This window comes from Panthera onca, chromosome D2 (assembly GCF_046562875.1).
Source record: "Panthera onca isolate mPanOnc1 chromosome D2, mPanOnc1 haplotype 2, whole genome shotgun sequence".
Classification (NCBI taxonomy): Eukaryota; Metazoa; Chordata; class Mammalia; order Carnivora; family Felidae; genus Panthera; species Panthera onca.
This window is the reverse complement of record NC_138349.1, coordinates 49,782,805-49,795,740: the sequence shown is the minus strand read 5'-3', so window position 1 is coordinate 49,795,740 and position 12,936 is coordinate 49,782,805. Positions and strand designations below refer to the sequence as shown.

Here is a 12,936-nt window from a genome sequence, read left to right as displayed (position 1 = left end):
CAAGCCAGCCTCAGACACTCCAGTGCCCTCGCCAGGGACTAAGTCAGGTCAGCCCATGTCAGACCAGGAGTCTGTTAAATGTAGATGCTAGGCCCCATCCTCATAGCTTCTGATGTAACAGGGATGGGGTGAAGCTCAGGAACCTGCATTTCTAGCAGGTGCCTGAGTGCTGCTGGTCCAGAGACCATACCATGTGAGCCACTGATTTGGGCACAGCCAAGCTACCCAACTATAGTCGGTGTGAGGAGACCCTGTGAGGGAATTTCTGCAGAAGGCTTCTTTGCTGACAAGGAGACAGTAGAGGAGACAACCCCCTTCAGCCTCTGGAGCATGTGATGACAGAGATGTTCTTTTATCTGCTCTGTCCCGTATGGCAGCTAGTAGCCACGCAGGTGGCCAGAGAGCACATGAAATGTAGCTGGTGTTACTGTTGAAACTAGAGGGGTATCTGGGTGGCTCAGTCAGTTGAGCGTCCAACTCTTGATTTCAGCTCAGGTCATGATCTCACTGTTCGTGGGACTGAGCCCTGCATCTGGCTCCAAGCTGGAAGAGTAGAGCCTGCTTGGGATTCTTTGTCTCCCTCTCTCTCTCTCTGCCCCCTCCCACACGTGCACACGCACTCTCTCTCTCAAAAATAAACAGACCTAAAAAAACTACAAATTTTAATTTTAGTTCATTTTAATTAATTTGAACTGTAAATAGCCACCTGTGGCTAGTGGCTCCCATAAGGGACACTGTAGCCCTGGACACTTCCAGGTCTAGATGTGACAGCCGGAACTGTTGCTACAAACGCCCTGCCATCAGCCTGAGCGGAAGACACACACAGAGAGGATCACAGAGCCACATCCTGATGTACTCAGCCCAACCTCAGCGGCTTCTTACTGTGAGGTCACACATTTCTCTACTGTTTAAGGCAATGTGAGAGGGTATTCCCTCCTCTACAGCCAAAGGTCTCCAGGCTAACACAGTCTGCACAAAAATGGGGCCACTCACCCCAAGGACGATGTCAACTGCATAAGAACAAGAAAAGCAACACTTGGGTCCCAGTGAACTGAGGAGGGTCTGACCCAAAGGGATACAACCAGGCCTTTCAGCATCCAAAATCCAGGCACCAACAAGCAAGGCTCAGCCTACACAGGACGTCCTGCACAGCACTGCCTGCTTGTCAACAAGTACCTGGGGACAGTGTTCACCCCTCCATCCCAAGGGCCGAACCAGCTCCAGGTACGCATAGAACCAAAGGTCGGGTCAGTGACATGAAGCTTCTTCCAGAGTTTACAGAAGTCCGGCTGCATAAAAAATACCTACTCCTACTCCTCCTTGAAATTCCACTACTAACAATAACTGCTGTGGTTTCAGTAATCCCACTGTCTTTGGAGAGAATGATGCAAATGTTCCCAGGAAAGATAACCACTGTAAGCCCTGAAGTGTCGATGTGAATGAATTTGTCAGGTATCTGTTAGATCACTGCACCTCGTTTCCAAGGGGAACAGGGAGCCAACAGAGCAGAGCATGAGGCAGGAGAGGTGCACTCAGGATTCAACCCCTCAGGTTTACAAAAGCCCCATGACAGCGTTCCATTCATCCTGACTGCCCCACCCCACAGGATTCCCGGAAGCCAGTCCCGTGTTCAAAATTCCAACAACCCCTTCATTGAGTCGATGGACTCCTAGCAGACAGCACAAAGTAATAAACACTGAAGTTCTGTCCTGTGGTCCTGGAGGAGTCCTCCCAGACAGGGAGGAAGGAAACTGATTGGCTGCTCTGTGTCCTCCCCAAAATGTTGAAATCCTGACCGCAGTAAATGTGAATGTGACTTTACCAGAGATACAGTCAGACACTGAAGATAAGGTCATCCTGGAGTAGGACTAGTGTCCCTTGAAAAAGTAGAAATCTGAAGACAGACATGCACACAGGGAGAACACCATGTGAAGACAAAGGCAGAGACTGGGATGATACATCTACAAGCTAAGGATCACCAAGGATTGCCAGCACCCTTGGCAGAAGGAAGGAGAGGTGCCTGGGACAGACCGTGCCTGATGCCATCAGACTAACTATGAGAGAATACACTTCTGTTACATAAGCCACTCGGTTTGTCGTACTATGCTATGGCAGCCCTAGAAAACGAATACAGTACCTCCCTGCTTGTAGCTCTCTTACTGGACTGACCTCACATGTTGTATTTACTTATGAAACCGTCTTCCCCCTGGACCCAAAGATCCACAAGCACTAGGACCACCGTCTGCCTCACTCACCACTGCATTCCAAGCCCACTTCTGGCGTTACAGAGGTGTTCTGTAAGTGTCAGTCGAATTAACGCGTGAAAGGTCTGCCCCCGGCTGGGTCTGGACTCTCTGACATGAGACTTGCCCTCTCTCAGTGTCAATTTCCCCATCTGTCTATGTGGAAGAAATAAAATAATTGGACCAGATGACCTCCGTGAGCCCTTCTGACTCGGAAACTCCAGGACTCTGCACTGAAGGTGTACGCATCCATCAAGGTCAGATCAGGACATCAGAAACCGCACGAAGGTGTTAAACAGAGGGCACATAACACAGGAACAGGTAACAGAGGTGTGGGAAGGCTACGAGACCATGAGAACCTTCCTGCTGAGATATCTTCAGTAAAGTAAAGGCTTCTGGAAACACTTGGACTGGCTACCCCTGTCCCTAGGGCAATACACTGCCCAGAGGGCTGTTCCTGCTTACAAAGGACAGTCCCAAAAGGGGCCTTTCTCATGGACAGTGGTCACTGAAGTACAAAGCCTGGGTCAGGGGGACAACAGCTCACTGAGAAGCCCCACGCTCTGACAAAGTGAAGAAATGGTGAAGCACGGCCTCCCCTACCACCCGCCTCCATTCTAACACCATAACCAGATTTCTGCCCTCCTCTGTTAAGAGGATGTATTGCTGGGGCACCTGGTAGCTAGGTCGGTTGAGTGTCCAACTCTTGATTTTGGCTCAGGTCATGATCTCATGGTCATGATCTCATGGGCATGAGATCGAGTCCCACATAGGGCTCTGTGCTGACGGTGCAGAGCCTGCTTGGGATTCTCTCTTCCTCTCTCTCTGCCCCTCCCCTGATGGCGCCATCTCTCTCTCAAAATAAATACACATTAAAAATTAATAATAATAATTTTTTAAAGAAGAGGATAGATTGCTGATGGAGAAAATGTGAATGGAGTCAATAGGAGATGACCCCATGAATGATCTGAAAGGGGAGGCCAACTTCCCATCCCATAGACTCAGGGCTACCTCGGCTCACACCCAGACCCCCCACCTACCCGGTGCCCTCCAGGAAGGAAGGGTGTCCAGGTGGTACTCACCCACACTGCTGAGGGAGCTGCTGCTTTCTGAGTCTGAGGGCATGATGGACAAGACGCTGTAGGTGGAGCCTGGGGACAGAAGGACAGACCATTTGTTACTAAGCCCAAACCACTGTCGGACCAACTGGTCTTCAGTCAACGCCAAACTGAGAACCAACACCACGTCAGGGACTAGAAATCGGATCTAAGGGGCGGGCAGGGGAGGTGTGGTCAGCAGGGCCTAGTCTCTGGTGTTTCTGCCCGATGTCCCACCTCGCCTTTCCGCCACCCTCCTGCCCTGGAGACCTATCTACGTACAGACAGAGGAGAACTTGGAGCCAGTCAGATGGCTTCTTGTTAAGACATCTAGGGAAAAGCTTAGCAAGGGAGCAACATATGCCCCAGGCTAAAATAGGGTCTCGGGATTTCCTACAGATCTTTATCAACATGACGCTGGCTTCCATGCAGACAGCAAGAGAGGAGAAGCTAAACATCTATGAACTATTTGTTCTTTTTGCCCGACTGTTCTGCTCTCGCGTTCTGACTATATTCAAGCTCAGTCGTTAATGATGTAGTCAGTGCCTGCCCCCTTATTAAAAGTTACTTATAAAATTTTGAGCAATTACATGGTCACCAAAGCCAGGGAGCAGTACGTGCCCTTTGTTTGGCCAACACTTAACGTTGTTAACCCCTGAGGTGGGCACACAAGCACCACACCACAGCTTCCAAGGCTAGGATGTTACCTGCCTGGCATCAGTAAAACCTCTGGGTGAAGAAACCCAGCTTCTGAACCCAGCTCTCATCCACTGAGCAAGTCACTTGTTTCCTGGAACTGTGCTCCCGACCTGAACAAGGATGGGGTTCAGCCAGACAGCTTTTGAGGTCCTCTCCCCTGTCCCATGTCAGGATTACACGTTCCCCCTGACTGCATGCTTTGCTTGTGGCTACAGGGGACACAGTGTTAAGAGGGCAAGCCGACCGAGACTACCTTGGGAGCTGAGAAAAGCACCCATGCGCAGGCGGTGGGTCAAAGAAAACAAGGTAACAGCAGGAATGCAGGGTTTTGTCCTGCACAAAACTACACAGTGAAGAAGTGTGTGTATCAGGCAGACGGGATTTTTGCAGTAAAGCCTTTGCATAAGCCTCAGGGCTCCCATGTGAGAAAGCAGCCAAGAACTAATGAGATCTAGGGCTCCAGGACCTGAAATGTGGGGCCAGATGTCAAAGTTTCTTCTCTCCCACCTCAACTCTTTTAAAAAAATTTTTTTTTAACATTTATTTTTGAGACAGAGAGAGACAGAGCATGAATGGGGGAGGGTCAGAGAGACAGGGAGACACAGAATCTGAAACAGGCTCCAGGCTCTGAGCGGTCAGCACAGAGCCCGACGCGGGGCTCGAACTCACGGCCGCGAGATCATGACCTGAGCCGAAGTCGGCCGCCCAACTGACTGAGCCACCCAGCCGCCCCATCTCCCACCTCAACTCTTCACTAGCTACCTGATACCTGCGCACTCCCCAAAGGGACAGCAAAGGGATGAAGAGATGGGGGTAAACAGGGGAGAGAAAGAAGGAGACCCGTGGGGGCGGGGAAGGGAGAGGCCAGCAGGGTGACAGATGATCCTGAGCAGACGGGAAAACCTGGGGGGAGGAGAGGAAGGGCAGACAGCCGGGCAGCCCTGGCATAATGGTAGGCGGGAGAGCTGGCAGGTACGCCCACCAGAAAAAGAGACAAAAGCGGAGAGCAAAGAGAAAACACAAGGAAAAGGGACTTTCATAATAGCAAGAACTAGGACAGTGGCCAGGGTGACCAGTGGCCTTGTGGCCGAATTTTCTGAGACTCTCTTAAGACCTTAGGTGTTTAGGGTGGATTGAAGACGTTGTGTCTTCAGAAGGGACTGTCAAAGGGATCTGTTTGTTCAACACAGCTTCTGGCACCAGAAATGGACAGAGCAGGTAGGTGCCGGAGAAAAGCTGCGGGTGGGGGCGCCTGACAGACAGGGCTGGCTCGGTCTGCAGATACCTAGGAAGGGCAGGGCCCCCCTCCACACACGCGTTCACTTCACGGAGGCCCCGTGCCCACCTGGCAGGGAGACCACAGCACGGTTCTGCACATCACTTGAAGGGAAAAGGAACTAGAAAACCCTGTTCAGCCCTGAAATTCCTTGATCCCACCAAAAAACGAGTAGCAACATTCAGTGAAATACCTCCCATATTTCAAGTCCGACCCACACAATTCATTTTGCTGTCCATTCAACGTTTCTGCATTTTTGTCCCAACAAACCAACGAGCACCACAAGTTTCTTAAATCATCTCTCTTCCCACGCCATAAACATCAAACATTGCATAAGGATCCACGAAGCAATGTCAGATGCAATTCAGGCAATCCGCTGGTATGTCAGAGGACAAAAACGTAACAATGCCTGTTTTCTCAACTCAATTGCCAATTTCTTAATTATTTTTTTCTTTATAGGGACGAGGAAGGCTAGCCAGCTGGTATGTTGGTGGACTGTTTTCAAAAGATGCCCACTCAGAAAAGCAAGCGCAAATAAACTCTCCCACTCACACCTTGCGGATCTCTGAGCTGGATCGTGCTTGCGACAGCACGGCCCTGCGCTCCAGCAGCCGCTCCTCGCAGGAACGCCTTGCCTCTTCCTCACTTCTGGCATCGGCAGAGCCCCATCTTCCAGTAAAGCGCCCCTCCTCATCAAGTTGCCTCCCTCCTCCCCCACGGCCAGTTTCCACTGTTAATTAAACTTGGCAGACGCCCTTGTCTCTCTCCGCCCATCTCCCTCCCTGGCTGGGGGAGTCAACTGGCCAACCAACACATTCTGTCCCTCTTCTCTGTCCCCAAAGTCCTGCTGGGGTTCTGGGGCCTGACCTGGGGGCAGCATGACATCTCTATCTGCATCTCTGGGCATCACCACCCGAGTCGGCTGGCAGGGCTCCTAGGAGCTGGGGGCCGGCAGGGAGTGATTAAAATTGGACAGGGCCCAGTTTTTACAATGTTCCCAGGGCCTTAGACGTCATTCCGAGGGAAAAAAGACCCGAAGACGACGCTGTCTTGGTCATGCTTTGTCTCTGCTGCTATTGTTGTCTTAAAAAGCCTGTGTGGTCAGGATGTCGGGAAAAGGCAAGAGGAGTCACTCTCCTCCAAAGTCACGCGGTGTCCTTTCAAAGCCGGTGGCTTCTGAAGGGCGGGTGTCAGGCGTCATCTACCTCTGGGGTTTCACAATCGAATCTGGAGGCCAACAGCAGCCTCCTCTCACAGGCACACGCCTCCCAGCCACCCCCAATTCCCCCAGGAGTTCCATGCAGGCACTCACACCCCACCTGCCCTGAAACCTAAAGCATACCCCCACCTGGCAGAGAGGCCCAGGCCAGTGAGGGCTGTAGAATCAACCCGGCTCCCACGCTGGCACTGCCCCCACTCCCTCCCCATGTGCCCTCCCACATCCCCGCACGACACCACCACTCAGGGCACCCCCACAAACTGAGAGGACCCAGAAGTCGATGGTCTGGAAACGTTTCCAGGAAAGGAGAGCAGGGCATAAGCCCAGCTTTTCATGGACATGTAGACCACAGAGGGACACAAGGGAGCTCTTTCCTGCCATGGGGGCTACCCGGGGACCCGAGCAAAATGTAGGTTCTAATGTGGGGAGACGACGGGGGCCTGAGACTCTGCATTTCCAACAAGTTCCCGAGGGCATGTGGTCGACAGACAGAATAAACGCAGGGCAGCAGGGCAGCAGGGATGACCGGAGTCATCGGGTGGGAAACCAACGCAAACCGTGGCAGAGGCCCCGAAAGGCAGCCAGCAAGCCGTGGGACCCACGCATTGTCTGCATCCTTCCCAAGAGCCCAACCCCTGCTAATTGTGTTTACTCTGTGACTCAGCCCCACTGGGTCAGGGAGACCACTTCAAAAGAACTTCCAGTAAAATCACCCAAGCGATAACAGAATGCCCCAGTCCTCCAACAAGGCCACCTCCCGCAGCCTGTGGGGCCCAAAAGAGACAAGCTTAGCTTGTCACCTAATACACCCCTTCCATTCACCTGGAGCTCATAAAGGCCCCAGTGACTCACGCTTCCTCCCCATGAAACCTGTAGGCACCAAAGGGACTTGTTCCAGCCTTGAGCCAGCACACAGAGTCCTCCCTGTGCTCCGGGAGGGTGAGGAGAGGCCGGGAGGACATGACAACCAGCCCCCCCCCCCCCCCAAGCACCTGGGAAGCAGGAGGGAGCAGGCAAGCCACTCTTTTCCTGGGGGCTCTAGCCAGGAGGTCCTGGAACCCTCCCCCAGGTCACAGGCAGATGACCGAGGGCACCCAATCGCTCGTGTGCTTGCACGTGTCCACCAGGTTCCTGACGCACGCCTGAGCCCTGCAAGGCCCTGGGCCAGGCCTGGTGAAAACAAGACAAGCCAGGGGCTCAGGAGGCTACTCAGCTGCTGTGAAACCGTGCAGAAGTCCCTTCCCCTCTCTGAGCCGGGTGCCTCAACCTTAAATGAAGGCAGTATTGACTAGAATGCCCACAGCGGTGCCAGCCTGCCTGGGCTGAACTCCCCCAACTCTGCCACTTAGCCACTGTGTGCCTTTGGGAAAGCCACTCAGCTCTCCCTGCCTCCATGTGCTTATCCGTAAAATGGGCTAGGAGGAATACTTTCCTAACAGGAATCTACTGAGTTAATGTGAAAAGGACTTGAGACAGCACCTGGCACAGCCAGCGCTCCAAGTGCCAGCTGCTGCCACCGTGGTCAAACCAGGCCTTCCAACCCTGCCATTTTCAATCCTCTGCTTATTGAAAGTCATGGCGGTACTAGAGTGACAAGGTCAAACAGTGCAGGATGAACAGACTGCCAGACTATACGGTACTCACTAACAATAATAATAATAGCAGCTAATACACACTGAGCACTAGTGTCCAGCTGTGCTAAGCACTTTAGGAATTCCTAAAGCAACCCTGAGGCTGCCATTAGGTCCATTTTACAGAGTAGAAAACTAAGGGTTAGCAAAATTAACAAATTTGCCTAAGGTCCCGATAGAAGGACGAGTAAGGGTATGAACAGGACACAAACCCAGTCTAGCCCCAGGGCTGTGCTCCTGATCCCTACACACAACACTGCTGCCAGGCTCTGAAGGTAGAAGGGCAGTCAAGGGAGGCTTCATGGAGGAAGCAGCCTGGAGCTGGCCCTGGAGGATGGTGAGCTTGGACAAGCACCTGAGAAACCAACTCAGCCTGGAAGCAACACAGGCAGAGCCTATCCTCCTGTGCAAATGAAAAGTCTCAGAGTGGAGCCAGCCTTGCCCATGGCCTTACAGCCTGGATGCCCCCTACAGTGGGCTTGTCCCCTCCTTGCCTTCCTTCCCCCACCAAGAACACACTCGACAGGCACTGTAAGCTAAGCCAGAGAGGTGACTGAAACTGGGAAGAAAGGGAGTGAGAGGAGTCATGGCTCCACGGCCCTGACAAGTGCTGCTGCTTCCCGTCCACCCCAACAGCCATGCCAGTGCTGGGTGCGTGGCAGGTCATAGAGCAGAGGCACCCTCATTCAAGAGGCACCAACTCTGTGAGCTGCAGAGATGAGGAAGGCGGCAAGAGCACGAAAAGTGCTTCGTGCTGTGCAGAGAACACCTCCCCTGCTTCTGAGGACCTCAGGAGTTGCTGGCGGGAGGTACTTTGGCTGCTGAGAAGTCCTTTTGCAGAATCACGGGTCAGTGCAGCAATGCCCCCACACACACACACACCAGGGCCTCAGCTTCTCCTTCCGTTTAAAAATATGAGCCAAGGTGGGGTGCCTGGGTGGCTCAGTCAATTAAGCATCCGACTTCAGTTCAGGTCATGATCTCGTGGTTCATGGGTTCCAGCCCCACATTGGGGGTGCTGACAGCTCAGAGACTGGAGCCTGTTTCAGATTCTGTGTTTCCCTCTCTCTCTGCCCATCCCCACTCATGCTTTGTCTCTCTCTCTCTCTCTCTCAAAAATGAATAAACATTAAAAAAAAATTTTAATACTTTTCCTTTAAAAAATAAAAATATGACCCAAGGCTGTGGATACCGAGACCCAAAGTGGGAGGCTGGCAAGCCTCAATATGTCAGAGAGGTATGGGGTGACCACGGCCCCGGAATGGAGCAGCCAGAGCCTGGCCTATCAGTGAAGGAAGTCCTGCTTCGTGCACCCCACGTGCCTGCCTCAGGACAGGCAATTCACCTTATCCCTGACCAGCTGTCATGGGTCAAGTGATGATGTACCTCTGGTATACATAAGCCACCCCCCTAAGTGTCAGGTTTTTAAGTGAAGACTTAGTTTTCCCCACTGAGATACAGCTGTAGTATTCTCTGCCAAGTTTAGGACAAGGATAATGAACTTGCTAAAATATCACAGTTAAGGATGCTTACTTCTCCCTTCCTGGGGTCATGATAAAAACCAGTAGCCCTTCTTTCAAAGGTGAATGGGGGTGTGCCTTTCCTGGCTAAATGGAGGGTTGACATCCAAGTGTGCAGCTGAGATCTGCATGGGGGGAGTGTGAAGACAGATGCCTGCTGGGCTTGAGGCTCACTCCTTAACCCCCTCCCGCTGGACTCTGGAATCATCCATGAGATAAGGAGCTAAGGAACTGAACTACCTGATCCTGAGGAAACTCAGACGTCAGTGTTGTAATCTGTGACCCACCTCCATCTCCCGCCACAAATGCCCCAAAGCGAAAGTATGAACAGGTAGGGAAAACAACACATGCACACCCAGAACTGATCACTCAGTAAGATTAAAATAAAGATGCTTCTCTCACTGTCGGACCGTTTGATTCTCCCCCCCCCCCACCCCCGAAAGGAACAAGAGGAAGATGGAAGTTCGTTGATTTTCCAGAGATTAAAAACAGCAGTCAGAAAGCTTGCTCCCCCTCATCAGCTGGAAAAGGCTCCTGGAGGCTTTGTCATCTCCCGTCAGGGGGGCTAAGCTCCAGGATGGGAGCAGGAGGAGGACCTGGGACCATCAACCTGGCACCAGGTGGGAACACTTCTCCTCGCTTCTGGCTTTCTGTCACCCAAAACAACAGAAAAGGTCCTGTTTTCTTCTGTCACCTCACAGCTGGGCTGGGTTACAGTTCTGAACCTAGAAAGCACAGATGGTGGCCCAAAGCAGGGTATGGTGGGCTCCCTGGGAAGGAGGCTAGGCTGTCACTGCAGGGATGGGAGGGGAGGAGGGGGAGGGAGATTGGGATGGGTGTTAAGAGTTTCCTACTAAAACGCAATGATCTGGCACAAAAACAGACACTCAGATCAATGGAACAGAATAGAGAACCCAGAAATGGAACCACAAACGTATGGCCAAATAATCTTTGACAAAGCAGAAAAGAATATTCAATGGAATGAAGACAGTCTCTTCAGCAAGTGGTGCTGGGAAAACTGGACAGCAACATGCAGAAAAATGAACCTGGACCACTTTCTTACACCAGACACAAAAATAAACTCAAAATGGATGAAAGACCTAAACGTAAGACAGGAAGCCATCCAAATCCTCAAGGAGAAAGCAGGCAAAAACCTCTTTGATCTTGGCCGCAGCAACTTCTTACTCAACACGTCTCCGGAGGCAAGAGAAGCAAAAGCAAAAATGAACTACTGGGACCTCATCAGACTAAAAAGCTTCTGCACAGGGAAGGAAACAATCAGCAAAACTAAAAGGCAACTGACAGAATGGGAGAAGATATTTGCAAACGACATATCAGATAAAGGGTTAGTATCCAAAATCTATAAGGAACTTATCAAACTCAACACCCAAAAAATAACACAGTGAAGAAATAGACAGAAGACACGAATAGACACTTCTCCAAAGAAGACATCCAGATGGCCAACCGACACATGAAAAATGCTCAACATCACTCATCATCAGGGAAACACAAATCAAAACCACCATGAGATACCACCTCACACCTGTCAGAATGGCTAACGTTAACAACTCAGGCAACAACAGATGTTGGCGAGGATGTGGAGAAAGAGGATCTCTTTTGCATTGTTGGTGGGAATGCAAGCTGGTGCAACCACTCTGGAAAACAGTATGGAGGTTCCTCAAAAAACTAAAAACAGAACTACCCTACAACCCAGCAATTGCACTACTAGGCATTTATCCAAGGGATACAGGTGTGCTGTTTCGAAGGGTCACATGCACCCCCATGTTTATAGCAGCACTATCAACAACAGCCAAAGTATGGAAAGAGCCCAAATGTCCATCGATGGATGAATGGATAAACAGGATATGGTGTATACACACACACACACACACACAGACACACACACACACACAATGGAGTATTACTCGGAAATCAAAAAAAAATGAGATCTTGCCATTTGCAACAACGTGGATGGAACTAGAGGGTATTATGCTAAGCGAAATTAGTCAGAGAAAGACCAATTCACTCACATGAGGACTTAAAGATATAAAACAGATGAACATAAGGGAAGGGAAGCAAAAATAATATAAAAACAGGGAGGGGGCCAGAACAGAAGAGACTCTTAAAAATGGAGAACTGAGGGTTACGGAGGGGTTGTGGGAGGGGGGATGGGCTAAATGGGTAAGGGGCACTAAGGAATCTACTCCTGAAATCAGTGTTGCACTATATGCTAACTAATTTGGGTGTAAATTTAAAAAAATATAAATAATTTTTTTTTAAAAAACACAATGATCTAGGGGCATGTTCTCCACCAATGAACGTGACCAAGCCTGAGCAGCATCCCCCAAATCACAGCTCAGGGCTGCTACCCTTGTGACAGCTTATTTGCCTGGCACAGCAGCCAAGAGGACACAGCAAGAGGGAACAGGGAACCAGAGAAGCACGAACACCTAAGGGGCAGCCGAGCCTCCACGATGCTGCAGATGGACAGCTCACTGTGGCACATCTGCCCTAGAATTAAGTCACCGTGGGCAGGAAGCAGCTCTCACAAGGCACCTGGCACTGCCGGCTCCCTCCTGCTCTCAACTAGGACTCCCCCTCCACTCCTCAGTAAAGGGAGAAGAGGCCACGTCCTCTACACAGACTACAACCGGAGGCACCGCCCTGCACCACTGCAGGGTGTCAGCGCAAGCCCCCTGCGCTGTGTGATCCTGAGCAAGTTGTTTCCACCTTCTGTGCCTCACGTCCTCGTTCATAAAACAGGAAGGGGCACCCGGCTGGCTCAGCGGGTGGAGGGTGCGACTCTTGACCTCAGGGTTGCGAGTCTGAACCCCATGTTGGGTGTAGAGAAAACGAAAATAAAGAAAACTTAAAAAAACAAAATAATAAAATAAAATAGAATAGAATAGAATAGAATAAAATAAAATAAAATAAAATAAAATAAAATAAAATAAAATAAAATAAATAAAATAAAATAAATAAAATAAAATAAAATAAAATAAAATAAAATAAAATAAAATAAAATAAAATAAAATAAAAAATAAAACAGGAAGAATGATGGGTTTGAGGACTGAGTGAGTAAAGAGAGGTAAAGCCCTGAGGGCAGAGCCAGGCACAGGGCACGCACTCCATAAACCCTAACTCTTAACACTCCACCTGTTTCTTTGCCTGTAGGATAAGGAGGCCTCTTTTCCCCTCTTCCACCACTCTGCCTGGCCATGGCCAATTCCAATCCATCCCTGGCCTTCCTT

General features: G+C 50.7%; 1 protein-coding gene across 4 annotated transcripts in view; it reads right to left on the bottom strand.

Annotated features, from left to right (window-relative positions):
- The window catches only part of DLG5 (discs large MAGUK scaffold protein 5), a 128,145-nt gene that overhangs the window by 74,408 nt on the left and 40,801 nt on the right, over positions 1-12,936 (bottom strand). For 3 of the 4 annotated variants that reach the window (XM_060642370.3, XM_060642368.3, XM_060642372.3), the window contains exon 2: positions 3,326-3,394. The exons of the other annotated variant lie outside the window; for it this stretch is intronic. In XM_060642370.3, the coding sequence (XP_060498353.3) occupies positions 3,326-3,394 (69 nt within the window). The remainder of the gene's footprint in view (positions 1-3,325; positions 3,395-12,936) is intronic. 4 annotated transcript variants of the gene reach the window in all.